The sequence below is a fragment of the Triturus cristatus genome, chromosome 9 (genome assembly GCF_964204655.1).
Source record: "Triturus cristatus chromosome 9, aTriCri1.1, whole genome shotgun sequence".
Lineage (NCBI taxonomy): Eukaryota > Metazoa > Chordata > Amphibia > Caudata > Salamandridae > Triturus > Triturus cristatus.
Window position 1 is genome coordinate 344,865,796 of NC_140592.1, and position 27,453 is coordinate 344,893,248.

At 47.2% G+C, this 27,453-nt stretch overlaps 1 protein-coding gene across 6 annotated transcripts in view; it reads left to right on the forward strand.

Annotated features, from left to right (window-relative positions):
• The window catches only part of DCAF1 (DDB1 and CUL4 associated factor 1), an 814,171-nt gene that overhangs the window by 500,065 nt on the left and 286,653 nt on the right, over positions 1–27,453 (forward strand). For all 6 annotated transcript variants that reach the window (XM_085625108.1, XM_085625107.1, XM_085625110.1 and 3 more), the window contains exon 17: positions 8,727–8,811. In XM_085625108.1, coding sequence (XP_085481234.1) covers positions 8,727–8,811 — 85 coding nt within the window. The remainder of the gene's footprint in view (positions 1–8,726; positions 8,812–27,453) is intronic.

A 27,453-nucleotide genomic window follows, 5' to 3' on the forward strand; every position in this document is an offset into this window, starting at 1 on the left:
GTTACATAGGCATTATCTAAAATTGGCAACAGCCGCTTCGGAGTGATCGTCGAAGGAAAACTCCAGTTGGGTGTCGGCGGCGTAAGAGATCACTCTAACCCCGTGAGATTCAACCAAGGCCGTGAGGGGGGAAGGATAGACGTTAAAGAAGAGAGGGCTTAAAGCCGAACCCTGAGGGACCCCACAACTCAAGGGTTTCTCATCGGAAACAAAAGGATGGACAGAAACTTGTTGCGTCCGGCAGCTGAGGTAGGACCGAATCCAAGACAGGGGAATGCCCTGGATCCCTAGGTTGTGAAGTCTCTCAAGAAGGATGGAATGCGAGACCGTGTTGAATGCCGCGGACAGGTCAAGGAGCACCAACATGGCTGCTTTACTTACCTGGGGTATAGACACCTCAGGTAAGGGGCCCATTGGACACTACCTGTCACTCACTTGTAACGCCCCATTATCTAGTATTTAGGTGAATCCCCAGACCCAGAACTTCAGTTCCTGATGACCTATGAAGAGCTGGACCCCACAGAGCCGCAAAAGCAGAAAGACTGCAGAGAACTACTGACGTTTCCCTTGCCCTACCGGCCTGTCTGCAGCACTGGACGATACTGCTCCAAAGGCGACTCGTCCTGCAGCCAAGCAACCTCAAAACCCTGGGAGGACTGCCTGCCTTCAACAAAGATCAAGATCTCCTTAGAACAGTGGATCTGTTCGCCAGCAACAAGCTTCAAGCAAGGCTTCTGTGACCTGAAGAACTGCAGAACCCTGCTCCTGGTTTCACCTCTGTACCAGACGCCTTCAGCCCGAGTCCAAATGGCCTCCTGGTTCTTCACCGCTCCAGAGCCCGAGTCTAGCGTGGGTCGACCCGTCCCGGACTCAACGTAGTCTGCAGCCTCTGCAGCCCCTGAACCTTGACCTGCTCCGGTAGGCCGCTTCCGACACCAAAAGGCACCCATCAACCTTGGCCTTGGTGCAAAGGACTAAAGGTGTCGCTACATCCATGAGCTCCTCAACTTACCTTTCTAGCGGTTGGTTTTCTCCGACCGGCCTATGCATGAAGGGCTTTTAGGATTTTGCCATTCTCCATTGCTTTACATTAGGCACTCAGCGTTGTGTTGGCACCCTGCACCCAGCCACCTCTGTGCCGCTGGTGGTGTAGTGTTGGTGCTGCATTGGACCCTGCCCAGTGCTTGCTTCAACCCCGGCAACTGACCCCCCCTAGCCACTGTTACTTACCTTTAAGCAACATCTGTCCGATTGCCCCATTCTTCATTGAGCTGTATTGGGTCCCCAACACCATATCTGCACCCTTCACCTTGCTGCCCATGTGCTGCTGGTGGTGTATTCTTGGTGCTGAACAGAACCTTGCCTAATACTGACCTTAACTCCTGAAGACTGGTATTGTAAGTCGATGTTACCTATTGGTATGCTGAATGTTTTCTTCCTCCCATAGTTTAACATTGCAAAGTCAGAAAATTTCACTGTGTCCACTTTTGATATTGAAAAGTATTTTCTCTTCAAAACATATTTACCTAAGGCGAAGTTCTCTGGTTCTACAAAATCAGTATAACCAAGTATTATTTTTATAAATTTGTCTCGGATTTAATCAAGTGTGTTTCATTTACTGACACTGTGTGTACAACAAATGCCTAACACTGCTCTCTGTTAAGCCTAACCGTTTGCCACACTACCACAAAAGAGAGCATTCTGGGGATCCACTGGACTGTCTGCACACTGTACCTCTCTTTGGTGTAGTATATAGAGAGCTAACTTCCTACAGCGCTTATTTCACTGTTTCGACCTGAAGGTGCAAGGATACATTCCAAAAGGTTATGTGGTTGACTGCATGACACCAGTCATCACATATTACATTCAATTCAGTTCAATTCAGTTTATTAAAGTTTTGGAACTCCAATGAGGTACACTTAAAAAGATAAAAGCCAATTAATACAAAAAAGTTCAATAAAACCATGTGACAGCACAATAATGACAAGGCAGTCCGAATAATTTTTTTTCCAACATATAACAATTTCAAGGCGAGAATTTAGCAGCCAACAATAAGGAAACAGGACATATCCTAAATTGTGCAAATAACAATTAGAAAGCAAATGGGACAACATATAGCAATTTCAAGGAGTAAAGTTTGGAATTAGCAGCCAACAATGAGGGAACAGGGCATATCCTGAATTGTGCAAATAACAATTAGAAAGCAACCGGATCATTTGCAAATTTACAGTTAAAGTTAAAAATTAAATATGCAAAAGCCTTTAAAATAGCAGACAGAACAATGCAAAATACTATCGTAATTAAGAGAGGATAATACGACTACATGGTGGGGCAACGGTTCAGAAATTCTATCCCATTTGAAAAATATACAATTAAAATAAGTACATAAATGCCTTGAAAAAGTTGAGCAATTTTACACAAACTGCTTCATTTTTTGGACTAAAAAGAAAGTTGCGAGCTGAAGCTACATCCTTAATATCATTTTGTAAAAACATCGGCTTAAGCCAGCGACGACGAGTAGAGGCCAGTACTGGACAGAAAAACAAAACATGATCCAGGTTCTGAATGCTCAGTTCACAAAAATTACAATTTTTTCCATTTTTCGAATTATGGAAATCATTTAGAACGTCTTGTTCCATGATCTGAGTTCCAAGTTAAATATTTCTGGGGAAGTCTCTGGGAAGTTGTCCTTGCTATTATCCTTAATCTCTCTTTAGTTTTACAGAACTCAATATCTCTATTTTAAAACTGATCTTACCACTTAAGTTTTTTACAAAGGATTTAAATTCTAATAGCGGAGGGAGACCACAGATTCTTCCTGAAAACAAAAATTTTTTAGTGCCAGAGAGAAGTCTCGATATAAGGAGTATTTCCCCCCCATACCACCGAAGATTTCCTTACACATTAAACCTCTTAGTGAGTAAAATTCACTATTTTTTTAACTGGTAAAACTCTGGAAATGCATTGAATATAGGTGCTAATCAATCCAAACTCCGATCTAGTAGCAGCTGAAGGAACTAGTGTATTAAAATTACACAACTTACGTAAAATCTGGCCTTCTATCCTCCCTAAAAAACTCCAATCCTTACAGGGATTGATTCAATAGCATAGAGTAAGGTTGATGGAATTTTTGCTTTAAAAACAGTCAGTAGATGTAAAAAATGCCTTCTACCCATTGTACTATAAAAAATGTGCAGACCATCAGCGTGGGACATAGCTTTACAGGAGCTGTGTTCGATATGAAGTTTATTCTTCGTATTGCTTGCTATTATTTTCCCTAGATATAAATATGAATCAACCACCTCTAACTTTTCAAGACCTATATTCCAATAAAATTTACTTGATTTTCTACTTCTGTCACCTTTCATGATTAAAATTTTACTTTTGGAAACCTTGATCTTCAAAAAATGAGCCATTGTATAATTCTGTAATGATGACAACTTTTTGTTTAGCCCTATCGGAGTAAGATCAATCACTACTATATCGTCTGCATAAAGGAGACCTGCGAAAGGACGGCTGCCTATCTTTGGAGCATCGCCCTCTCGCTGGGAAAGACAGTCTGGTAAATCTGCTAACTATAAGGAAAATAGTAGCGGGGCTAATAAACAACCTTGTTTCAAACCATTTTCTACGGGAATTACAGATGTTAATCCTTGGTTTCCTCCCATTAATACCGGACACCAGGTTTGAGAATGTAGTGCGATAATTAAGGACAACAGGGGAGCAGGCAATCCCATATTATGTAGTTTCCTCATAGAAGCGGCTGGTCTACCTTATCAAAGGCCGTTAAAAAATTTATGAAGGCCATGTAAACATTTGACCTACGAGATAGCGTATATTTCTCTTCTATTAATTTCAACATGGTGATATTATCCAGGGCGGAGTGATTTATTTCTAAAACCTGCTTGTTCTATAGGGAGGACCTTATTCTCCATGACACATTCCGTAAGATGATCGAGAACACTGCGTGCAAATATTTTCCCCACTGCATCTAATAAAGCTATTTGCCTATAATTACCCGGATAAGTTCTAGGGCCCTTTTTTGTGTAGGGGGATTAAAATACTTCCAGACCACGACGGCAATGTCTTCCCCTGAGAATAACAATAGTTAAACAGAGGGACTAAAAACGTGGCCCACAAGAGTGGTCCCTTTTTAATTACCGTCATCGGAATTTCATCCGGACCCATTGCTCCTGAAGATCCCATTTTTTTTTATATATTCAACTACGTCACTCACTGAGTGTACATAGTTGGATATATGAGTTTCCAAAGGCTTGGGCAGCGGGGATGAAACTGGGAGAGTTCGAATTTGCTGCGTAGAGTTCTACCAAGTGGATTTTCCAATCCTCTTCTTTAACAGGAATGGGGAGAGATTTTACTCTTGTGCCACAGCAGTCAGTAATTACTTCCCAAAATGTTTGGGAGTTTTTGGAGGCTGCCTCTTTTAACTGCACCCATGCACCATCTTCCTTTATTAACTTCAGAGAGCGTTTTTTCCTCTGCCTTTTCCTCTTTAATAAATTGATTAAATTACTACGTTCATTAGAAAAGTTCAGGAACTGGGCCCTCACCAATTTATTGATTTCCCTATTTAAAATAAGCATTGGATTAAAATGAGATCTCTGTTTAGTTTGAACACGCGATGATTTACTTAATGCAGCCGAAGAACTTATATTTCTGGAAAAAGCTTCCAAAACATCAATTTGAGGCGAATCATGTTCGGACAAAACTAGATGGTGCTGATCTTTTTTCAGAGCTCTGTTAATGGGAATGCAGGGATAAATCAGGTGTAATTGAGCCCCGTGTATCTAATATGCTTGTTCTACTAGGTGTATTACTGAACAGTTGCATTTGTACTGGATGACCCTGAGAAGGAACGCAGGTATTGAAGGACAGAGAATTAACAGGATTAAGATGCCTGGACGATTCTAGGTTAAGTGCATCTTTGAGGGCTGATTTAAATTAGTATTGAAGTCAGGAAGATCAGGGAGCGTAAAATCTTCCAATATAGGATCTCCAACTTTTAGGGCTAAATGAGATACCCCTTCAGATTGAGGGACTTCATTTGCCAGAGGATGGGTGGGTAAATTTGCCAGCAGAGTCAGTTTCCCTGACATCCAAATGTTGGTTATCTCTAGACCGAGGTCCTCCAATTTTGGGGAATGGATTGATGGATACTTCTGGTGATTTTCCAGGAACTGCTTTAGCCTTATCAAGTGCTTCTGGAGTAGACTCCACCATCCCTGCTGAATTTGAGCTTATATCCTTTTTTGGGAAAAAGGAAGTAATAGAATTAAAACTTTTCAAAATATTTATTTGTAGTGAATTGTTTCTTAGAGGGTTAGCTTTCGTTTTTTTACACGCTCTTGTATAAAGCACTCTGCCAGAGCGCAGTTTCTTTGCAGTCATCACTTGAACCTCACAGCAACGGACCCTTGGCCAGGCGACCGATGTAACCAGAAAGATGTAGCTCCTATTTGCAAATGAACCGATGCGCCGCTCATGCAACACCAGACACCGACTCAGGACACTACTGGGATAATGATACTGGCAATCCAGTACAAAGACGAGCTGGCCAAACGAGGCTCGCTGGGATTCCAAAGGCTGTATTACCAGGCGTCTCCAAGGGGCCCCAGATGCTCACAACCAGCACCCAACCAGCACCCTCCGTCACCTCCGGGACTCCAACCAGTCTTTCTTACCCGCAGTCATCAATCAGGAAAACAACTCTTGCCGCGTAGGTAATGACTCACGGCTTCTACTGTGTAAGACAATTACATTTTCAGCCCCGGCCACGTTAGTATGCAAGCGACTTTCTGCTGCGTTCATCAATGATTTTGCGGCTCCTGCCGCGCAGGGAGGCAAACTCAGCAAAAAATGTTGTGGTCCCCCTGCCAACGGCCCACACGGCCTCCGCCGCGCCAGGCAAGCGGTCCGCGGCTCACAGGAAGGCACAGGAGGACAACTTGTGGCTCATCGCCGCGCTCAACAATGCCCTGTGGCACCCGCAGCTGGCGGGAGAGATCTCTCGGCCGCAACTCGCTCCCGCCGCACAGGATGACCACCCGCGATGAGGCACACACAGCTTCTGCGGCTTCCGTAGCAAACGGGAGAGAACACTCGGCGGCACACATATCACAAATGTTGCACACATTCAAGACAACACATTCATTACTTCACTACACCCTATACATCATGACCCTACTGAACACCACATCACACCTGTCAACGCCCCTCCACCCCCTCCAACTCACAGTACCACAGACCACCTTAACATACTGTATTAGACATATCCATGTAGCACCCATACCGGACTATAAACACGTAACCATTCCACAGACCTTCACCTTATAACATAACATATATACCAGCATGCCACTACCAAAATCACCTCTGTTTTGTAAGAGCATGAACCAAATTGACTGGTTTCAACATGCCCACACAACCCTCAGACACCCAACAACACATCGACATGCAAGATACAAGTGATCTCCAGCCACCCATTAAATCAAACCTCGAATTGAAAGAATCCCCACTTTGGAGCAGCCCTATTGGACTGCATGCAAACTGCATACTTGGGGACTTGTGTACACGAGTCGGGTGACAGAACACTGTTCACAAGCATTTCTTATCACAAACATGCGGCAGTTCGGTAGAAGATCTAAAGATCCCACACTACATTAAGTACACATACAACTGCTTTTACCTGCTGTCTAAAAACAGATCAACTAATTCATAATGCCTACTGATGAATGACTAAAAAATTTACCTAGATCTAACTAATTTGCGAATGCATTATTACAAAAAGTATAATAAAATTGTCTTTGCCAACATTTAATCTAAATGTTCTTTCACATTGAAGGGGGATTCACTTTTTGAGAGGGCACAATTTCCTTATGAAATGGTAGGATCTGTAGCAATGGGACCACTTGTTTTGTTACCGGCATTTTAGTATTTGGGGGGGTGGGGGTGGTTTAGATAATCATCCTATACTGATGATGCTGGCAGCACTACTGCACTACAATATAGTATATACAAGTATAGTAAAGTAATTCTCTACTGTCATCTGTGCTTTTGTATAATGGTAATGGGAAACACAAGCAATGCATTTGAAGCAGGACTACAGAAATTAGTGAAATTGTCAGATCAGGAACACCAAACTTCAAAATGTGCTTAGATCATCACCCTCTGGACAACAGTTGTGAATGTGATGGTGAGGAAATGGAAAACTGGGGAACAATCTGAGGTGGACCTGCAGCATTATGAAACTAGAAATGTGCTTTCTCTGTAACAGCAAGCTTAGAAAAAATGATTAATTCTTTGTGTATGCGACTGCACTGTACTCAACACTGTAAAGTGACTCACAACCAGGGCAATCAGAAATTACCTCTACACCTTCTGAGGTGCGATTGTTCTAAATGCAGCCTGCCCCATTACTAATCACACTAAAAAAGGATTGTGAAATCAGAACACTTATTCAGGTAGATGACAATGCAATGAATTAAACAAATTTGAATGCAGAATGGGAAAAATGAAATACAATACATAGCCCAACACCTTGTGGAGGATCTCTTTTCTCCTTTGTGCAAAAACAGGGATGTTTGTAGCATATCTGGCTGTAGATACACATGGTTGACCATACCCCTCTTTAGTAGCTGAGCCTATTGGCTGGTGATGTCTTTGGCTAGAGACTTGGTGGTTCCTGAAGCCTTTTGCCAGTACCAACGGAGGCCCGTGAGTGGCACTGGCCTTTGTGACAGCTGGTCTTTGTTGTGGGGGTTAATGTTATCTATGAACTGGTCGGCAGATTCACTGGTCTCCGGGCTGGGTGACTGTTACGTTGCTGTGAGTCCAGACATTGTGGTCTCCTCAATTGAACACAACAACCTCAGAGTCCACTCGATGCATGTCCCAACCAGATGGCGGGAAAAAGACAATTGAACATGGAATTTGCCCCATGTGCAATGTGCAACAATAGAATGAGCCATACTTTGGAATTCTTTGAAGGAAAACAAATTGCAAACATCCGAGACTAACACTAGATGGTAGGAGTATGCAAGAGTATTCTAAGCATGTTTTATACAGTAAACAATAACTTTATTTTCCTTTTGAAATGTTCTTGTGCATGAGTAGCATATCTGGTACTCCTTTTTTGTATCACGGTACATGTTGGTATTTAAAATGAGGACATTTTACAAGTAGAATGCAATGAAAATAATGGCATGACCTTCTGGACATCACCCTAAGCCACCAGTTTTACCTTACCTTGTGGGTCCTGTTGTCCTTCACTTCTTGCGGCCGTTCTCTTATCAGTGCTTTTCACCAGTGCGTTGTTGGAGAGTTTTGTTTGGTCTCTGTCTTTTAGTAAGTACGGTTTGTTGTTGGATTTTCACTTAAGTTTAATGCCAAATCTCTTGCTCCTTCATGGGAGAAAAACATTTGGACATGACTGGAAAAAAGTGTTAGGCTTCCATTTCCAATTGTACTTGTGTTTGCTGTTTTTTTACCGCTTACTCGTTTGTCACACTCTTAACTTAAAAATTGCATAGAGGTGCCATTTTATGTACCAAGGGCAGTCTTTGGAGCTCTGCTATGTTTTTTTCACTTAGGAAAGTCTTAGTACGGCTGTTGTAAATCAATCACATGTTGTACAAAACCACATTGCACACTTATTACAATTGTCTTGACTGAAAACACATTGGTCCTAATTTGTATTTTATATTTAGGCACTCTTTCTCAGATGATCATTATGTGGAATTTAGCAAGCACTCACAGGATCGGGTCATCGGCACTAAGGAGGACATTGCACATGTAAGTACATGGAATTTGACCTCTTCATGCCTTCTGTGGAGTCAATGTTTCTATCTTGGTACTGTGCAAGAAACATGAATGTATGATGAGACGATTGACTCAGGAATGAGGGATGATTGCCGCAGTGCTGCTAATGCAAAGGATGAGTATCTGGTGTGGTTAATGTGACTTGAAACTGTAAGGTATATATATCCCATTGTCAAAGGAAGGGATGTTTGTGTGTAAGGGTATCCCAAAAATCGGTGTCCAATATCTCGGTGGAGGGATAAAATATCCCATGTATTTTTATTTGGAAATATCTCCCAGTATAGTTTTTGCAAAGGGGAAAATAGACGTACCAGCACTTTTCCTTTGGTGCATCTTCATTGATATTTGTGAACACACATGTGTAAGATCCAGAAGCCCTTTCCAAGTGAGCTTTTTTATAAAACATATGTTTATCTGGATTTTCCCTCTTATTTTTAAAGATCCAGTTAAATAATTAAATTGACCTTTTGGAGACACCAGCCTCTGAGCTAGTTGCAGAGAGGCAGCACAGCCTCAGAGAGACTTAACTGCATTAGGTCACTACCAATCACTGAAAGCATTACTTTGGATGATGACTGACAGTTCATTGTTCCACTCAGTGAAGTTATGATCCCCAAACATCGGACTCTGCTTTTTTCAAATTTGATTATTTAACTAATATTGGTCAGATGTGTTCACATTTCAGCTCCATCTAACCACTTTTGGTGCTAGGTTTTATTAATAGTTGGTATTGTTATTGACCACTGTTTTGGCTGTTTTTTTCTCTACAATGAAACAAAATAATAAATATGTATCATAAAGTATGAAAGTGCTATAGTCCTTCAAAAGGGTGCAAAGCTGTATAAAGTATGCTTAATTGTTACCTTCATGATCAAGAGAGAGTTGAAAAGATAGCCGAGCTTTGTGTTTCTCATACCTTTCTGACAGCCACATAATGTTTCTGATAGATACTTCTAACCAGACTCCAGTACTGACTTCTATATCTGCTCTGAGACTCGTGTCGGTCCCTACTTGATTGCTCCATGCTGATGCCGAAGGAGAATCCAGTACCAACTACGATATTTGACCACAAATCCGCATTGACACGACCCCAACTGAGGTCCTGCTCTGAGTATGCCTAAGGGCACATACTCCCATACAATCTTAGGCTGATCATATGCTTCTGCTAACTCAGAGGCCCCCGTTGTATTTTTGGCTAAGACTCTGACCCAAATTTGCCACCACCTGGAGATAACGGGGTTGGAGATGATTTACCCCCCTATTTTTTTTATTTTTATTTTTTTATTTCTTTATTTTCCATTTCAAGACAACGTGTCTGAACAACACTGTAATCAGAGGACACTTCTCTGTGTTCATGGCATTACAGTAGCAGAAAATGCAGACAGTTCCACATTTCAAGGTAGTACAATACGACTTGCACATAGTCCAACACATCATTACAACATCAGTACTTGAACTCTTCCCATCAAAATGAATAACCAATAGTGTATCCCCATCCCCAGATTATCACTATAACTGACGGTCTTTTGCATTTCACCACACTTCGCACGGGAACACCAAGGGGTAATCTTAAATGTCAAGGTGCACAATGGGGTAACAATACCACCTGACTGTGTAAACTAAAAGTGCATCACTCACCCACAGCAGTCACATTGTCAGCTTCCTTAGCGGCTCTGTACGCCCTATACAGCGCCCAGAAGTTCTTAGGCCTATTGCGGGGAGGGGGAATCGCTAAAGCTCTCTGTTTGGGTACAGCAGTACAGCATATCAGAAACTCATTGAGTCTTTGTAGGCAGCGGCCCTTTTGACCAACAGATCGCCACTCTGCGCTTGGCAATCAGTAGCCCCATGTCCACTAACCTACGCATTCCCGGAGGCAGAGGCTTTGAATAGCCCAGGAGCGCCAGGGCTGGGTCCGGCTCAAGCTCCCGCCCTATCATCGCAGCCATTTCAGAGAAAACACTATTACAAAATTTCGCAACACCCGGACAGAACCATGCCAAATGCATGAAGTCAGCCACTTGCTCATTGCAACGCGCAAATCTGAGTCTTCCCGCAGACCATACCTTCTAAGTCTCTCCGGGGTATAGTAAACTCTATTGAGATATTTGAAGTGTATCAATCGGTGTCTACCGTTGAGGGATACCCTTTTCGTGCTAGTACAACAGTATGACCACATTGCGTCATCAATCTCCTTATTTAGTTCACTTTGCCACGCCAAGCGAGCCTTAGTAAAATAGTTTTCCTTATAGGACATAGTGTGTTTATAGATTTTAGAAACTAGTTTTGTCGGTACGTCAGATTTAATAACTAGTGAAAGGGTAGTCAGTTCTGGCGGTTCCGCCAAGTCCGTCCCCAAAAGCTGAAGTAATGCATGTCTGGTCCTATGAAATTGAAACTTGGTAAGTAGAGTGGGTGTGTCCACGCCAACTGTAACAGTGTCCCAAGTTTTCGCCGTGCCTTCCACAAATAAATCCCCTGCTGTATGGATCTTAAGGGAAGCGAGAGCACGCACAACGCCTCCTTCTCTGCATGGTGGCAACCAGTGACACCACTCCAATGGAGCAAGGGGTGAATACAGGATGGCCCCTGCCTGCAGCTGTAAGAGATGATGCCAGGCATGAGTGGTCGCATTGATCGAATCTACGATTCCAGTCCTATGGTCAGGGAGCGAAAAAAGCAGCATCGTCAGGGTGCGGGGGAAAGCAACCTCCCGTTCAATGCGAAGATGAGGGATGTCTGGTGCGCCGTGGATCCATAGGGAAGCCTGGGCACTCTATAATAAAGTTCGAAATCGGGAGCACCGAGACCCCCCATGTGGCATGGTAATGTAAGAATTTGCCATTTAACCCTCGGTTGTTTGCCCGCCCAGGCTAGTTTTACCAAAATAGTGGTGAGCAGCTTGAAAAAGACACCAGGAACCACAATGGGGATATTCGTGAAAAGGAACAGAAACCTAGGGAGTAAGACCATTTTCATTATAGAGACTCTACCTAGGAGGGACAACGGCAACCGAATCCAGTTGACTACGTCATCTTAAAGTTTGCTCACCAATACACCGTAATTCTCCCGAAAGACCACCTCCGAGTTAGGGTGCACCTGAACGCCAAGATAACGCACCGGGTCAGATGACCACTGCAGCAGGTAGTCCGGGTCAAATTGAGTAGTGGACGGAGTCAGAGGAAAAATGATAGATTTTGACCAGTTAACTCGCAGCCCTGAAACCCCACCAAAGTGCACTATTTCCCGTAGAACCGAAGAGACGTGTCGCTCCGGTTCACAAACAAAAAGGAGCATGTCAACCGCGTATGTAGACACTATAAGTTCGTAGCCCGGGACTCGTATACCCTTATATCTGTGATATTCACATAGCGCACAGGCCAAGGGTTCAGCCACCAAAGCATAAAGGATCGGGGAGAGCGGGCAGCCCTGTCGTGTACCCCGAGTGATACTGATAGATTCCATCACCAGGTCCCCAATTTTTATCCTGGCCGTAGGTGAACTATACAGAACCCCTAGCAACTGTAAGAAAACCTCCCCAAGCCCCATACGTAATGAAACCTGTCTCACGAAGGGCCATTCAACAGAGTCGAAGACCTTCTCCATATCAAGAAATACTGCAACTGCGGAAGTGTCAGGCTTAGTGTGTTGTAGGGCGCCGAATACCGTGCGCAGATTATAAGTGAGGTTGCGACCCGGAACGAATCCCACCTGCTCTGGGGCTACCAACAGTGGGACCAAAGGGACCAATCTGTTAGCCAGGATTTTTGCGAAAAGTTTGGTATCAACATTGAGTAAAGAGAGCGGACGGCAAGACGAACAGTCCTCAGTATAACCACTATTATTGCCTCTCTCATCGTGGGCGGCATCGTACCCAACAGACACATATCCTCGAATAGGGTCATTAAGTGTGGTGATAACAAGTCCAGCAAAGACTTATAGAAGGCTATCGTCAGGCCATCCACCTCAGGGGCACTCCCGGGCTTCATGTTGGACAAAGCCAGGAGAATCTCATCTTTCTCAATCGGGCGCATCAGAAATTTGTGATGCATATTAGTCAACCACAGCAGCTTTATATATGTTAAATATTCTGGTATTTCCTCCTCATTACCTGAACTACATGATGCATATAGATGCAAATAAAACTGTTGAAATCTCTCTGCTATGGCCGTATCCTCAGTAAGTACCGCACCTTCCGCAGACTTAATTTCCATTACAGCAGCGTGTCCACGCCGCTTCATTAATAGCTGTGCCAGCACTCTACCCGGACGCTCCCCCTCCCCATATGTGCGAGCAGTGGCGTATTTACCAAGATGCTTTATTTCAGCATCCGCCGTGTCTTGGAACTCCTCCAGGTGAGTCTTGAATTCATTCAGTACTTCGTCATCTGCGCCCTGCTGCAGCCTCCCCTCAAGCGTGGCCAAGACAGCTTCCAAGTCAGCAAGCCTCTTACGCAGCGCCCTCAGGACCCCAGAATGCTTGGACATGGTAACCCCGCATATATACACTTTGAATGCTTCCCATACCACCTGAAAGCTCTCCACGAGCCCACATTTTTATCAAAAAAGATTTCAATCGCTTCAGCTAGCTCTGCCATGAATGCCTCATCTAGCAATAAGTATGGGGGAAACCTCCAGGTAAAAGGGGGAATAGTCTTCTGGGGGACATCCAGCACCGCCAAAACTGGGGAGTGATCCGAAAGCGTGCGGGGCAAAACCTTGCACACTCTCGTATGGTCAAACAGCTGTCTGGAGGCGAGCCAATAGTCTATACGTATGGAGATTGTGGTATGCTGAATAATGTGTATATCCCCCTCTATCGGGAAACCTCCGCCTCCACACATCATGTAAATCCATTCGCACCATGATATCTAAGAGTATCCTGGCCGCGGCAGAGACATGCCTAGCCGGACCCCTCTGTGAGAAGTTGGCCTGATGTATGATGTCACTAGTTCTAGTGTACACCTTATTATATCAGTCCAAACAACCCTTATGGTGATTGGTTGTAAAGTCAACCTTATAGACCAGCTATCCTAGTGGTAGCATGGACAAGAGCAGTCTTAGGCTAAACTCTGAATGGCATGTGAAGCCAGCTGTGATACCATATATAATCCCTTGAATACCAAATGAAAGGACACCACAACAGATATATATATAAAATAAAGTGTATTTATTCTAGTCAAACCCTCAGCACTCTTTGAGATTCGAGGTAAGTACAACACAGTCTTATTCAAGCATACATTAAGTCACACAGGTAAGTAATACAGTTAGGCCCTAGGGGCCACGCAAACCATATACTAAAGAAGTGGTATAAGGACCACTGTCACGGAAATAGAATAGGCCTAGGCCTAGGGAATCGCTACCCTACACTACCAACAGTTAGGAAGTGGGAGGCCCACGGGATTCAGGTGCAGAGTGGAAACACTCACGCGTAATGCGTAAAAGTCAATAGAATCACTAGCAGTTAGAAATAAACAGTTTTAGGACACTTCTGGTATAGCTAAAAAGTCGAGACTCGGAAACTAGACCCTAGGATAGTCACTACCCTTGTGAGCACCGAAGTACCCAAGTTACCTAGCCCACGGGCTGCGGGTGCATAGGTGTGAACTTGCGTCGGGTTTCGTCGTGGACTTCTATGGATGCCTGAAGGAAAGTTGCTGACAGGCAGTCAGTGCAGAGTGTCCGGTGGATCCCAAGGCCGGGATCAAGAAGGAAGGGTACCTGCAAGCAGAAGGGACAAAGTCAAGGTCACTAGCCAGTGACCACGTGGAACCAGGAAGGAACCAGGCGATGTCGTGAAGATTGCAGGTGAAGAGGTGAAGCTTGTCGCAGCAGCCACGGGTACCAGGAGACGTCGAGGACGACCAGGAGGCGAGCTGTCCCACGAAGGCTCTTGCTGTCGGCGGCGTCGAAGTCGAACTAGGACTCACCAAGCCTTGGCAAGCGGAACCCACGAAGAATGGAGGACTTGCTTCTGGTGCAGACCAGGAAGGTCTGGGGTGCTTCTCTTTTGCAGAGAAGCGGGAGCCAGTCTGGAGGAGCTAAACCAGCAGTGAAGATTTAAGGGTGTGTCGTCGCAAAGGCCGCTAGCCAACGGGCAAACAACCGGACAGACGCGGCAAGCAGGAAAATGCAGAAGGGCCCCACGCAGGACTCGTGGAGTGTGGGGGGCTGATCTTCGGTGCAGATGGTGCTTGGGGTTGGGGCTTCTCAATCCCCGGTGCACAACTTCGAGGGTACCTCAGAAGCTGCGCTGGAAGATACTCGCCACTTTTCCCAGGTAGCCGGTTTCACGTCTCTCGTCGCCTCCACGGATCTCAGCTCGGCTGTGGATGTGGGTCGGGGAAGTCTGGAAGTCAAGGCTCTGGTCGGGCTCTGCAGTCGGTCCCTCGTAGAACTTCAGCAAAGCAAAGGGTAAGTCTCTTGATGGTGCCTGTTTGCACAGGGTAGCCACTCCTTGGCCACAAGGGAGATTCTTCAGTCTTCTTCTTTAGTCGAATGTCGAAGGTCCAGAGTTTCTGTTCAAGTTGCAGGTTCAGGATAATCTAATCTCCTGAGGCCCAGCTACCACTCTTCTACTAATCTGGGGGGCTGGGTTGCCTGCTAGGTCACGCCTTATGGGTGGGGCCTGGGAGGGGGGTGGTTACACCCCCTTCCCTTTATCCAGTTTCGCGCCAGGACTGGGGCTGGTGTGCCCCAGCACCGGTTTGAACTGGACTATGCATGGGACACCTTGTGTGCCCCAGGCAGTGTCTCGTTTCATTCATCCCTCCCTGCCTCAATACACTAAGGCCTGTCTGGGGTGGTGCTCGCACCTCCCAAGGCAGGAAACCTATTGTCCAAGCCTCCCGTGCCGGGATCACTCACAGCAGCAGGAGGTCAGACTTGTGTCGTGGCAGCAGCATCCATTTTGTGATGCTGGGGCTCTGGTTAACTTTAACCGGGTAAGTAGGTCTCAACATGTCTTCTCCCTCTAGAAGGGAGGGATAATATCCTCATCCCCAGAAATGGTATGGGGGTATTATTCCAAAGTGTTAGACACCTTACACAACATGTTTTGATAAAGCCAAACCATAATTACCATAGCCGTTTAAGATTATAAGGCACTTTAAGAGTATATGGTAGGCTATATCATAGAACAGCTATAAGGACATGGTTCCGAAAGCTGCAGACAGGCTCAGCTCATGCTAGAGCACCATATCACATGTTACCAAGCACTCTGCCTCCAGGATTGTTAAGGCCTGCCATAGGAGTGGCTGATATGTACACATGTGTCTATATGTAAGATAGGTATAGGAATACTACACCTAAGCAAGGAGTGATTACACGACCTTGCCCCAGCTGAGTGATCAGCCAGTTGTGTCATAATGGAAGGCCAGGCCAGGGGTGGCATAATACATGCTGCAGCCCCTGGTAGGCCTAGGGTACACCTATGCCCTGGGTACCTAATGTACACTGTACATGGGCCAATAAGGTGATCGTATCCAAATCGGTTATGCACCTAAAGTACATAGTATCAATTTAGAGAGAGAACAGCAGGGCTGTGGGTCTGATTAGCAGGCCCACAGCCACATCTAAGTCGAAAACCAGTAAAGCAAAAGCAAAAAGTGGGGGTGAACATAGAGAGCAGACCCTACTCTCCTACACAACCCCCCCCCAAACTTAGGGACATTAAACTAACTTGACCAGTTGAGTCTTCATGTTCTAAGTGGAAATATCTGGAGAGTCCATCTGCATTGGCATGGTCAGTCCCAGGTCTATGTTCCACTGTGAAGTCCATCCCCTGTAGGGAAATGGACCACCTAAGAAGTTTGGGATTTTCACCCTTCATCTGATTTAGCCACAAGAGGGGCTTATGGTCTGTCTGAATCTTGAAGTGGGTGCCAAACAAGTATGGCCTCAGCTTCTTCAGGGCCCAAACCACAGCAAAGGCCTCCCTCTCAATAGCTGACCAACGTTTCTCTCTAGGGGTCAGCCTTCTACTTATAAAAGCAATGGGCTGGTCTTGACCATCTATATTAAGTTGTGAAAGAACAGCTCCCACACCCAACTCAGAAGCATCTGTCTGGACAATGAACTCTTTGGAGTAGTCTGGACTTTTCAGAATAGGTGCACTGCACATGGCCTGCTTCAGGTCATCAAATGCTTTTTGACAGCTTACTGTCCACTTTCTTTGGCATTTTCTTAGAGGTCAAGTCATTAAGTGGTGTCACAATGGACCCATAGTTTTTGACAAACTTTCTGTAGTACCCAGTCAGGCCCAAGAAAGCTCTGACCTGAGTCTGGGTAGTTGGAGGAGTCCAGTCCTTTATGGTCTGGATCTTGCTCTCCAGTGGTTGTACCTGACCCCCACCAACTAGGTGGCCCAGGTACACAACCTTGCTCTGCCCTATCTGGCACTTAGTGGCCTTGATAGTGAGGCCTGCCTTTTGCAGGGCCTCCAAAACATTCCTCAGGTGGACCAGGTGATTCTCCCAGGTGGAGCTAAAGACAGCAATATCATCAAGATAAGCTGCACAGTAATCATCCAACCCAGTAAGGACTTGATTCACCAACCTTTGGAAAGTGGCAGGTGCATTCTTCAAACCAAAGGGCATTACCACAAATTGATAATGTCCTCCTGGGGTCGAGAAAGCAGTTTTGGCCTTTGCATTCCCAGCTAGTCTGATTTGCCAGTAGCCTGCTGTCAGGTCAAATGTGCTCAAAAACTTAGCAGCTGCCAGTCTGTCAATGAGCTCATCTGCCCTAGGTATTGGGTGGGCATCTGTCCTAGTGACAGCATTGAGACCTCTGTAATCCACGCAAAACCTCATCTCTCTCTTACCATCTTGGGTGTAAGGTTTTGGCACAAGAACTACAGGACTAGCCCAAGGGCTCTCTGAAGGTTCAATGACTCCCAGCTCCAACATCTTTTGTACCTCAACTTTAATGCAGTCCCTGACATGGTCAGGTTGCCTGTAGATTTTACTCTTCACAGGCAGACTGTCACCAGTGTCCACCTCATGGGTGCACCAGTTTGTCTGACTTGGGGTCAGAGAGAACATATGTCTGTAGGATTGCAGAACTTGTCTGCAGTCCTGTTGCTGATGGACAGTGAGGCTGTCAGAAAAGACCACACCATCAACTGAGCCATCATCAGGGTTCTGAGTCAACAGGTCTGGGAGAGGGTCACTCTCTTCCTCCTGCCCCTCATCTGTAGCCATGAGTAAGCCCATGTCTGCCCTGTCAACATATGCCTTCAATCTGTTGACATGAAGCACCCTGTGGGGACTTCTGGGAGTCCCAAGGTCCACCAAGTAGGTGACTTCTCCCTTTTTCTCAACAATAGTGTGGGGTCCAGACCATTTGTCTTGGAGTGCTGCTGGGGCCACTGGCTCCAACACCCACACTTTCTGCCCTGACTGGTAAACAGTCAGCACCGCATTTTGGTCATGCCAAGCTTTTTGGAGTTCTTGGCTTGCCTCAAGGTTTTTAGAAGCCTTCTTCATATACTCTGCCATCCTGGAGCGGAGACCAAGTACATAATCCACTATATCAAGTTTGGGTTGTCTGAGAGGTCTCTCCCATCCTTCCCTTACCAAACATAGGGGTCCTCTTACAGGATGCCCAAACAAAAGCTCAAAAGGGCTGTAGCCAACCCCCTTTTGTGGGACCTCTCTGTAATCAAACAGAAGGCTGGGTAAAAGGATGTCCCATCTTCGCCTAAGCTTGTCTGGTAAACCTTTTATCATTCCCTTTAGGGTCTTGTTGAATATCTCAACAAGCCCATTGCACTGTGGGTGATAGGGTGTGGTGAACGTGTAGTTCACACCACACTCCTTCCACATTGCAGTCAAATATCCTGACATGAAGTTGGCACCTCTGTCAGAAATGACCTCCTTTGGAAAGCCCACTCTGGAGAATACTCCAAGTAGGGCCCTTGCCACAACAGGAGCTGTTGTGGTCCTCAGGGGAATAGCTTCTGGATACCTGGTGGCATGGTCCACTATCACCAGTATAAATCTGTGCCCAGATGCTGTTTGTGGGTCCATTGGTCCTACAATATCTATGCCCACTCTTTCAAAGGGAACCCCCACCACAGGTAGTGGTATGAGGGGGGGCCTTTGTGGTGCCACCTGATTTGCCACTGGCTTGGCAGGTGACACAGGAGCGACAAAACTCCTTGGTATCTTCTGACATAAGGGGCCAGTGAAAGTGAGGGACAAGCCTGTCCCAAGTCTTGTTCTGGCCTAAGTGTCCTGCAAGGGGAATATCATGGGCCAAGGTAAGAAGGAAGCCTCTGAACTTCAGTGGTATGACCAACCTCCTGGATGCACCAGGCTTGGGGTCTCTAGCCTCTGAATACAGCAGCCCTTCATCCCAATACACTCTATGGGTACCTTGAGCATTCCCTGCAGCCTCAGCAGCAGCCTGCTGTCTGAGGGGTTCAAGAGAGGGGCAGTCTAATTGTGCCTGCCTCAGATCTGCCCTTGAATGTCCCCCTGTCCCAAGAAACTCAACCTGATCAGTTTCAAGTTCTTCTAGGACAGTTCCTTCAGGGCTCTCAGAATCATCCTCCTGTGAGGGCTGATCCAGTGCCTGAGGCAGGGGGGAAGGCACAGCCTTTACCCTACTGCTCTTTCTCTTGGTTTGTGACTGGTCCATATTTTCAGTGGTGCACTTTTTGGCCTGTGACCTGGTCACAGCAAGGACATGTGCATCTATACCCAGCATTTCTGCATGGGTCCTATACTCCACTTCAGACCAAACTGAAGTTACAAGATCATTGCCCAGTAAACACTCTACAGGAAGGTCTGAACTAACAACAACTTTCTTGAGGCCAGTTACCCCTCCCCAGGAGGAGTTAACAATTGCCACACTATGGGAGGTAGTGGCATTGCTAGCGTTGGTCACTAGGTAGTTCTCACCTAGTATGATCTGTCCAGGGTCCACAAAGGCAGGTGTCACCATTGTGACACTAGCCCCAGTGGCCCTGTAGGCCTGAGCCATTCTTTGGTTGATAAAAGGAGTCTGTCTGTACTTGCCCAGGTTACTGGGGCCTACAGTAGAGGACAAAGCTATGTCCCCATCACAGATCAGAACAGCCTGAGTAGGTATTCTGACTAGGCCAGAATCCTCCTCAGTTCCCAGGGTTAACCCTACTACACCCTTTTGCTGGGAACCACCACTTACAGCTGAACTAGGGGGTACAGTTGCCTTAGGGGCAATGGTGGCTGGGGGCTTATCCTTTTTGGTGCACTCACTAAACCAATGTGAGTTGGACTTAAAATAGTTGCACCATGGTTTCTTTTGGCCATCTTTCTTTTTATCCTTTTTGGGACCAACCTCCCCCTGAGCCTTTTGGGGGCCTGATGAAGACTTCTGGTCTTTTTGTTTCTAATCATTACCCTTCTGGTCTGCCTTTTTCTGATCACCGCCCTGGTTCTGGTTTTTCTGCTTAACTCTAGTCCTGACCCATCTATCTGCCTTCTTTCCCAATTCTTGGGGAGAAGTCAGATCAGAATCAATCAGGTGTTGATGCAGTAGCTGGTTTTGACAGTTGTTAAGGATTTGCTCTCTCATGATCAAATTATACAATCCTGTATAGTCCTTAACCTTACTTCCCACTAGCCAGCCTTCCAGAGCCTTAGTGGCACAATCTACAAAGTTAGTCCAGTCCTGAGTCTGTGTCTTCTGGGTATCCCTGAACAACAACCTGTATTGTTCAGTGGTTAGGCCAAACCCATCAATTAGAGCACTCTTCAGGACAGTGTAATTGTCTGCATCCTCATCACTAACTGTGAGGAGCTTGTCTCTACCTTTCTCAGAGAAGGAGAGCCACGAGATAGCTGCCCACTGACTTTGGGGTACCTGCTGTACTTTGCAAGCCCTCTCCAAAGCAGTTATCCATTTGTGGATGTCATCCCCACACTTGTAGGGAGGGACAATCTTGCTCAGGTTTCTATTATCATAGTGCCTGTCTCTATCCTTAGGGATATTGCTGCCACCAGTGGGTTCTAACCCACTTAACTTTTGCTCTCTAGCCAGAGCAAGCTTCTCCTTGGCAAGGGCAAGTTCTTCCCTCTCAATCCTCAGATTAGCTTCCCTCATTCTGGCTTCATGCTCTTTTCTCTGGGGGGGGAAGTCATTCCCCTGTGAGAAGAGGCATTAGAGATGCTAGAGACATGGGAGTGGATGGATTCCCTTGAAGGGGATCTGTCTCTCCTGCTTCTCTGGTTAAGCCCACTTGGGGGTCTGTATGGGGGGACCCCATGCAAACTCCCATGTAAGCTTAGGTTAGCCTGGCTAAGTCTTCCTACTTGGCCCTGGCTGTCTACCTCCTCATCTGAAGTCCCATCTGACTCATCTGTAGCGGGTAGACCCTCTCCTGTACCTAGGGTACCAGCCTGTGAGGCCCTAAGAGCATCATATTCCTCTAGGATCTGCACTAGCTGAAGGAGGGTAGGGTTTGCACCCTGTTTTAACTTTCTGAAGGTACACAATTGTCTCATCTCCTGAAAAGTTAGGGTATCATATCTAGAGGGGATCTTTCTCAGACCTGCCCCTCCTGAGAGAGAATCTCCTTGATCTCCTCCCAGAGACATGATCTAGTGAGGGTGTGGTGTGTGCACCTACCTACACTAGTTGTTTCTACTAAACCTCTCTAGTAGTTGTAGTCAGGGTGTGTTAGTCCCTTCAACCTACAACAACTAAGTCCAGTAGGACTTAAGTATTATAATCTATGTTATATGTACCTAAACAATATCTGTGTGATCTTTCAATTTAGTATCTCAAGATTACAATGGTATTACAACAGCAAGCTCAGATCCCAACCGCTGCTCACCAATGTGAGAAGTTGGCCTGATGTATGATGTCACTAGTTCTAGTGTACACCTTATTATATCAGTCCAAACAACCCTTATGGTGATTGGTTGTAAAGTCAACCTTATAGACCAGCTGTCCTAGTGGTAGCATGGACAAGAGCAGTCTTAGGCTAAACTCTGAATGGCATGTGAAGCCAGCTGTGATACCATATATAATCCCTTGAATACCAAATGAAAGGACACCACAACAGATATATATATAAAATAAAGTGTATTTATTCTAGTCAAACCCTCAGCACTCTTTATGAGATTCGAGGTAAGTACAACACAGTCTTATTCAAGCATACATTAAGTCACACAGGTAAGTAATACAGTTAGGCCCTAGGGGCCACGCAAACCATATACTAAAGAAGTGGTATAAGGACCACTGTCACGGAAATAGAATAGGCCTAGGCCTAGGGAAGCGCTGGGGCTACACTACACTACCAACAGTTAGGAAGTGGGAGGCCCACGGGATTCAGGTGCAGAGTGGAAACACTCACGCGTAATGCATAAAAGTCAATAGAATCACTAGCAGTTAGAAATAAGCAGTTTTAGGACACTTCTGGAGTAGCTAGAAAGTCGAGACTCGGAAACTAGACCCTAGGATAGTCACTACCCTTGTGAGCACCGAAGTACCCAAGTTACCTAGCCCACGGGCTGTGGGTGCATAGGTGTGAACTTGCGTCGGGTTTCGTCGTGGACTTCTATGGATGCCTGAAGGAAAGTTGCTGACAGGCAGTCAGTGCAGAGTGTCCGGTGGATCCCAAGGCCGGGATCAAGAAGGAAGGGTACCTGCAAGCAGAAGGGACAAAGTCAAGGTCACTAGCCAGTGACCACGTGGAACCAGGAAGGAACCAGGCGATGTCGTGAAGATTGCAGGTGAAGAGGTGAAGCTTGTCGCAGCAGCCACGGGTACCAGGAGACGTCGAGGACGACCAGGACCAGGAGGCGAGCTGTCCCACGAAGGCTCTTGCTGTCGGCGGCGTCGAAGTCGAACTAGGACTCACCAAGCCTTGGCAAGCGGAACCCACGAAGAATGGAGGACTTGCTTCTGGTGCAGACCAGGAAGGTCTGGGGTGCTTCTCATTTGCAGAGAAGCGGGAGCCAGTCTGGAGGAGCTAAACCAGCAGTGAAGATTTAAGGGTGTGTCGTCGCAAAGGCCGCTAGCCAACGGGCAAACAACCGGACAGACGCGGCAAGCAGGAAAATGCAGAAGGGCCCCACGCAGGACTCGTGGAGTGTGGGGGGCTGATCTTCGGTGCAGATGGTGCTTGGGGTTGGGGCTTCTCAATCCCCGGTGCACAACTTCGAGGGTACCTCAGAAGCTGCGCTGGAAGATACTCGCCACTTTTCCCAGGTAGCCGGTCCCACGTCTCTCGTCGCCTCCACGGATCTCAGCTCGGCTGTGGATGTGGATCTGGGTCGGAGAAGTCTGGAAGTCAAGGCTCTGGTCGGGCTCTGCAGTCGGTCCCTCGTAGAACTTCAGCAAAGCAAAGGGTAAGTCTCTTGATGGTGCCTGTTTGCACAGGGTAGCCACTCCTTGGCCACAAGGGAGATTCTTCAGTCTTCCTCTTTCGTCGAATGTCGAAGGTCCAGAGTTTCTGTTCAAGTTGCAGGTTCAGGATAATCTAATCTCCTGAGGCCCAGCTACCACTCTTATACTAATCTGGGGGGCTGGGTTGCCTGCTAGGTCACGCCTTATGGGTGGGACCTGGGAGGGGGGTGGTTACACCCCCTTCCCTTTATCCAGTTTCGCGCCAGGACTGGGGCTGGTGTGCCCCAGCACCGGTTTGAACTGGACTATGCATGGGACACCTTGTGTGCCCCAGGCAGTGTCTCGTTTCATTCATCCCTCCCTGCCCCAATACACTAAGGCCTGTCTGGGGTGGTGCTCGCACCTCCCAAGGCAGGAAACCTATTGTCCAAGCCTCCCGTGCCGGGATCACTCCCAGCAGCAGGAGGTCAGACTTGTGTCGTGGCAGCAGCATCCATTTTGTGATGCTGGGGCTCTGGTTAACTTTAACTGGGTAAGTAGGTCTCAACATGTCTTCTCCCTCTAGAAGGGAGGGATAATATCCTCATCCCCAGAAATGGGATGGGGGTATTATTCCAAAGGGTTAGACACCTTACACGACATGTTTTGATAAAGCCAAACCATAGTTACCATAACCGTTTAAGATTATAAGGCACTTTAAGAGTATATGGTAGGCTATATCATAGAACAGCTATAAGGACATGGTTCCGAAAGCTGCAGACAGGCTCAGCTCATGCTAGAGCACCATCTCACATGTTACCAAGCACTCTGCCTCCAGGATTGTTAAGGCCTGCCATAGGAGTGGCTGATAGGTACACATGTGTCTATATGTAAGATAGGTATAGGAATACTACACCTAAGCAAGGAGTGATTACACGACCTTGCCCCAGCTGAGTGATCAGCCAGTTGTGTCATAATGGAAGGCCAGGCCAGGGGTGGCATAATACAGGCTGCAGCCCCTGGTAGGCCTAGGGTACACCTATGCCCTGGGTACCTAAGGTACACTGTACAGGGGCCAATAAGGTGATCCTATCCAAATGGGTTATGCAACTTAAGTACATAGTATCAATTTAGAGAGAGAACAGCAGGGCTGTGGGTCTGATTAGCAGGCCCACAGCCACATCTAAGTTGAAAACCAGTAAAGCAAAAGCAAAAAGTGGGGGTGAACCGCCCCAGAGCTGCTGCACCGACCCGAAACCGCACACCTTGTCCGACAGAGCAGAGTAAAATTCAGGGTTATCATAGTTAGGTCTGTAAACATTAATGATAAGGATGTCCAGCCCCCTCCCCCGACATCTGGAAATGACGTAACGACTGTCATCATCCATAGCCAAAGGGTCCAGCGTAAGTGATGCCTTAGGGCGATCCCAAGTTAACACACCCCCAAGCATGCATGGTAAAGCCCGCAGCGTGCGTGAAACCCTTACACCCCCTACGTTGGAGCATGGGGCTAGTAATTGGTAAGTGCGTTTCTTGCAATAAAGCAACGTCAATTTCGTGCCTCGTCAAGTATGCCAACACCTTATGCAATTTTCTGTGGTCACTTAACCCCCGCACATTCCATGTGAGTGCACGCACTTTACCATGTGATGTCCCTACGTGAGTAGAACTGCGCTCTGTCACATCCGCATGTAACTTGGACCTGTTAGTGTTAGCCATATGAACCTGCGCCATTGAAGAATATAGTGAGCTGTGTCAAGAAATCACATCCTGCCATGTAAGCTCCCATCCCTTTCCGCCCCCCACCCACTCCAGGCAGACCCCAACTGTGCCTAGACGGAAAGCTAGTAATCGGGCCACCTGAACCTTCATGAATATTACGCAACGGTGAGCGCATACAACTCATTCAAGGCAAAGTGTGGACCCAGCCCCTCTCCCCTCCCAAAAAGCACAATTTCCCAAAAGCGCGTAACACTCGCGGGCAGAGGTAGCACGCTATTCACTTAAGAACCTGAAGATAAACCCAGAACTGGCCTCAGCACCGCAAGCCATCAACAAAGTACATATCATCTAAAGCCAATATGTGGACTCCAGTTTTTGCCCCAAGACCATGTGGCAGAGCATCAATGAACAGTAATCCGGCGAGCCCCCAACAATAATCCCCTCCCGCCTATAGCTGTACTTAAATAAATAACCTTCAGTAACAGTAAGAGCATCCCAATAAGGCAAAGAATTTGAAAGCCGCATTACAGTGCGCAAATTCCCCTCAGAGGCCCATTTAGATCAACAACAGGAGATTCATGAATATACATCTTATCTGTGCAAAGTGCAGTCCAAATATCAGTCCTGATCATCCACCGCCCTCTGCTCCTTCCGAGTAAAGGCTCTCGGGGCTACAAATGTTGTGGTCTCTGAGCTGTTTCTTAAAGGGAGTAAACTGCTGGTGCGCCTCTTGCACTTTCATTGTGAAATCAGGAAACAGCGAAATTGTAGAGCCCTCGTATTGCTGTGGTTGCCTATCTCTAGCGGCCTTAAGTGCAGAATCTCTGTCACGATAGTTAAGCAGCTTCGCTATGATAGGACGCGGTGGAAGGCCAGGCGTCGGGGGAGGGCCCAGAGAGCGGTGAGCCCGTTCCACAACAAACCTGGACGAGAAAGTCTCATTACCGAGGAGCGTGACAAGCATTTTTTCGACTAATTGTACCATGTTGCCGGTCGGGGTTGATTCCGGGATGCCCGTGATTCTGAGGTTGCATCACCGAGACCGCGCTTCCAAGTCCTCCGTTGTATCCTGCAGAACCTGCATGACTTTCCCTAATTGTTTATGGCCGGCGTCAAGTGATGTCTGTGCTTCCTCAACTTCCGTGACCCGACGCTCCGTCATATCTAACCGCTGCGCGTGTTTATCCAACCGCTCAGATATCCTGTCCATGCGATAGGAAAGAGAGTCCATCTTCGAGCCAAGTACTGAAAGGCTACTTTGCAGTCCCTTTTCCATCGCAGCAAGCATAGAGTGTATGTCTCCTTCTGCCTCGTCTGTAGGCGAGTCAGGCGTGTTTTCGCCATCATCTGCAGGTGCTTCACACCCCTTAGATTTCATTTGTTCGAACGTGAGTTTTGGTTGCGAACGGTCAACCTTGCCCATCCTCAGAGTAGCACCACCACTGGGCACAGTCCGATAGTCTGCCAACGCACGTCCTGGAACAGTAACACAGCGCTCACGTACACCGCTATGAAGGTCAGGGAATCGCAGAAGGGCAGCCTCCATTGGTGGTGTCGCCCAGACTTCCCCCACCACACACTACTCGCAGCCGATAGAATATGGTTGTAGCAAGCAGTCGGTGCGCAGTCTCTGATTTCGCTCTCCACGACAGCCTAGGAGACCACGCTCATCTCTAGTAGCTAGTCACAAAGACAGGGTGAATGTCTCCACACACGCTACCACCTTAAGGACCAGCAAGGCAGGGCGCATGAGCTTCGCAGACTAAATGTGGCTTGCCATCACAGTCAAGGCGCACGTGGCACTCCCACATCAATGCCGGAAAGATGTAATGGGATCCAAGTGAGAGGACCCCTATGTCATGTCCCTGTAGAGGGGAGACGTGCCCCAGTGAGGCCGACCCCAGCACCACCAAGGGAGTCAATCCTGCGTTGTCACACCTTCCACTGTCGGGGCACGAAGGCACCAAGCCCAGCCACCCCCAGAGCCTCAGACACAAGGGACTCAGCGCACAGCTCCACCTCCACTCACGATTAATTTGCAGGCGGCAAAAAGCACAGAAGAGGCACTTCGCTCCTCGGCAGGCCAAAATGGGGGGTACACCTCCACAATCCCTCAGTCTCAAATGGAGCGCACAATAGGTAGGTGCAGCTCCGGATGGCAGCTCCCGATCAGAAGCGCGTAGCAGAGCTCACCTCAAATATCCGGCGCGAGTCCGGACGGTCAGGTTTCTGCGTTAGCAGCAGCCGCAATTACTTCTGCAGGGGTTGCCTCACTCACCCCTGGGGCTACACCACCTGGGCCGGCCGCCAGGAGTGCGATCAGCGCGGGCGCACCCCGCAGGTGTGCAGGTCGGGGCTCGCGGCTCGACCCGGACAGGCTGTCTCTCATCACGGGGCACCTTGCGAAGAGTGCTGCCCCTCCTAAGCGCTCCAGGCCGCCTCAGTATAGCTCCGCAGTGCTGGGGTAAGGTCCCACCCCACGCGTAGCTGGCGATGGATTCCACTAGGCCAGTCCACGAGCCGCGCCAGCGGCCGACGTAATGGCGTCTGTAAGGATCCCCGCACCCACCGCAGG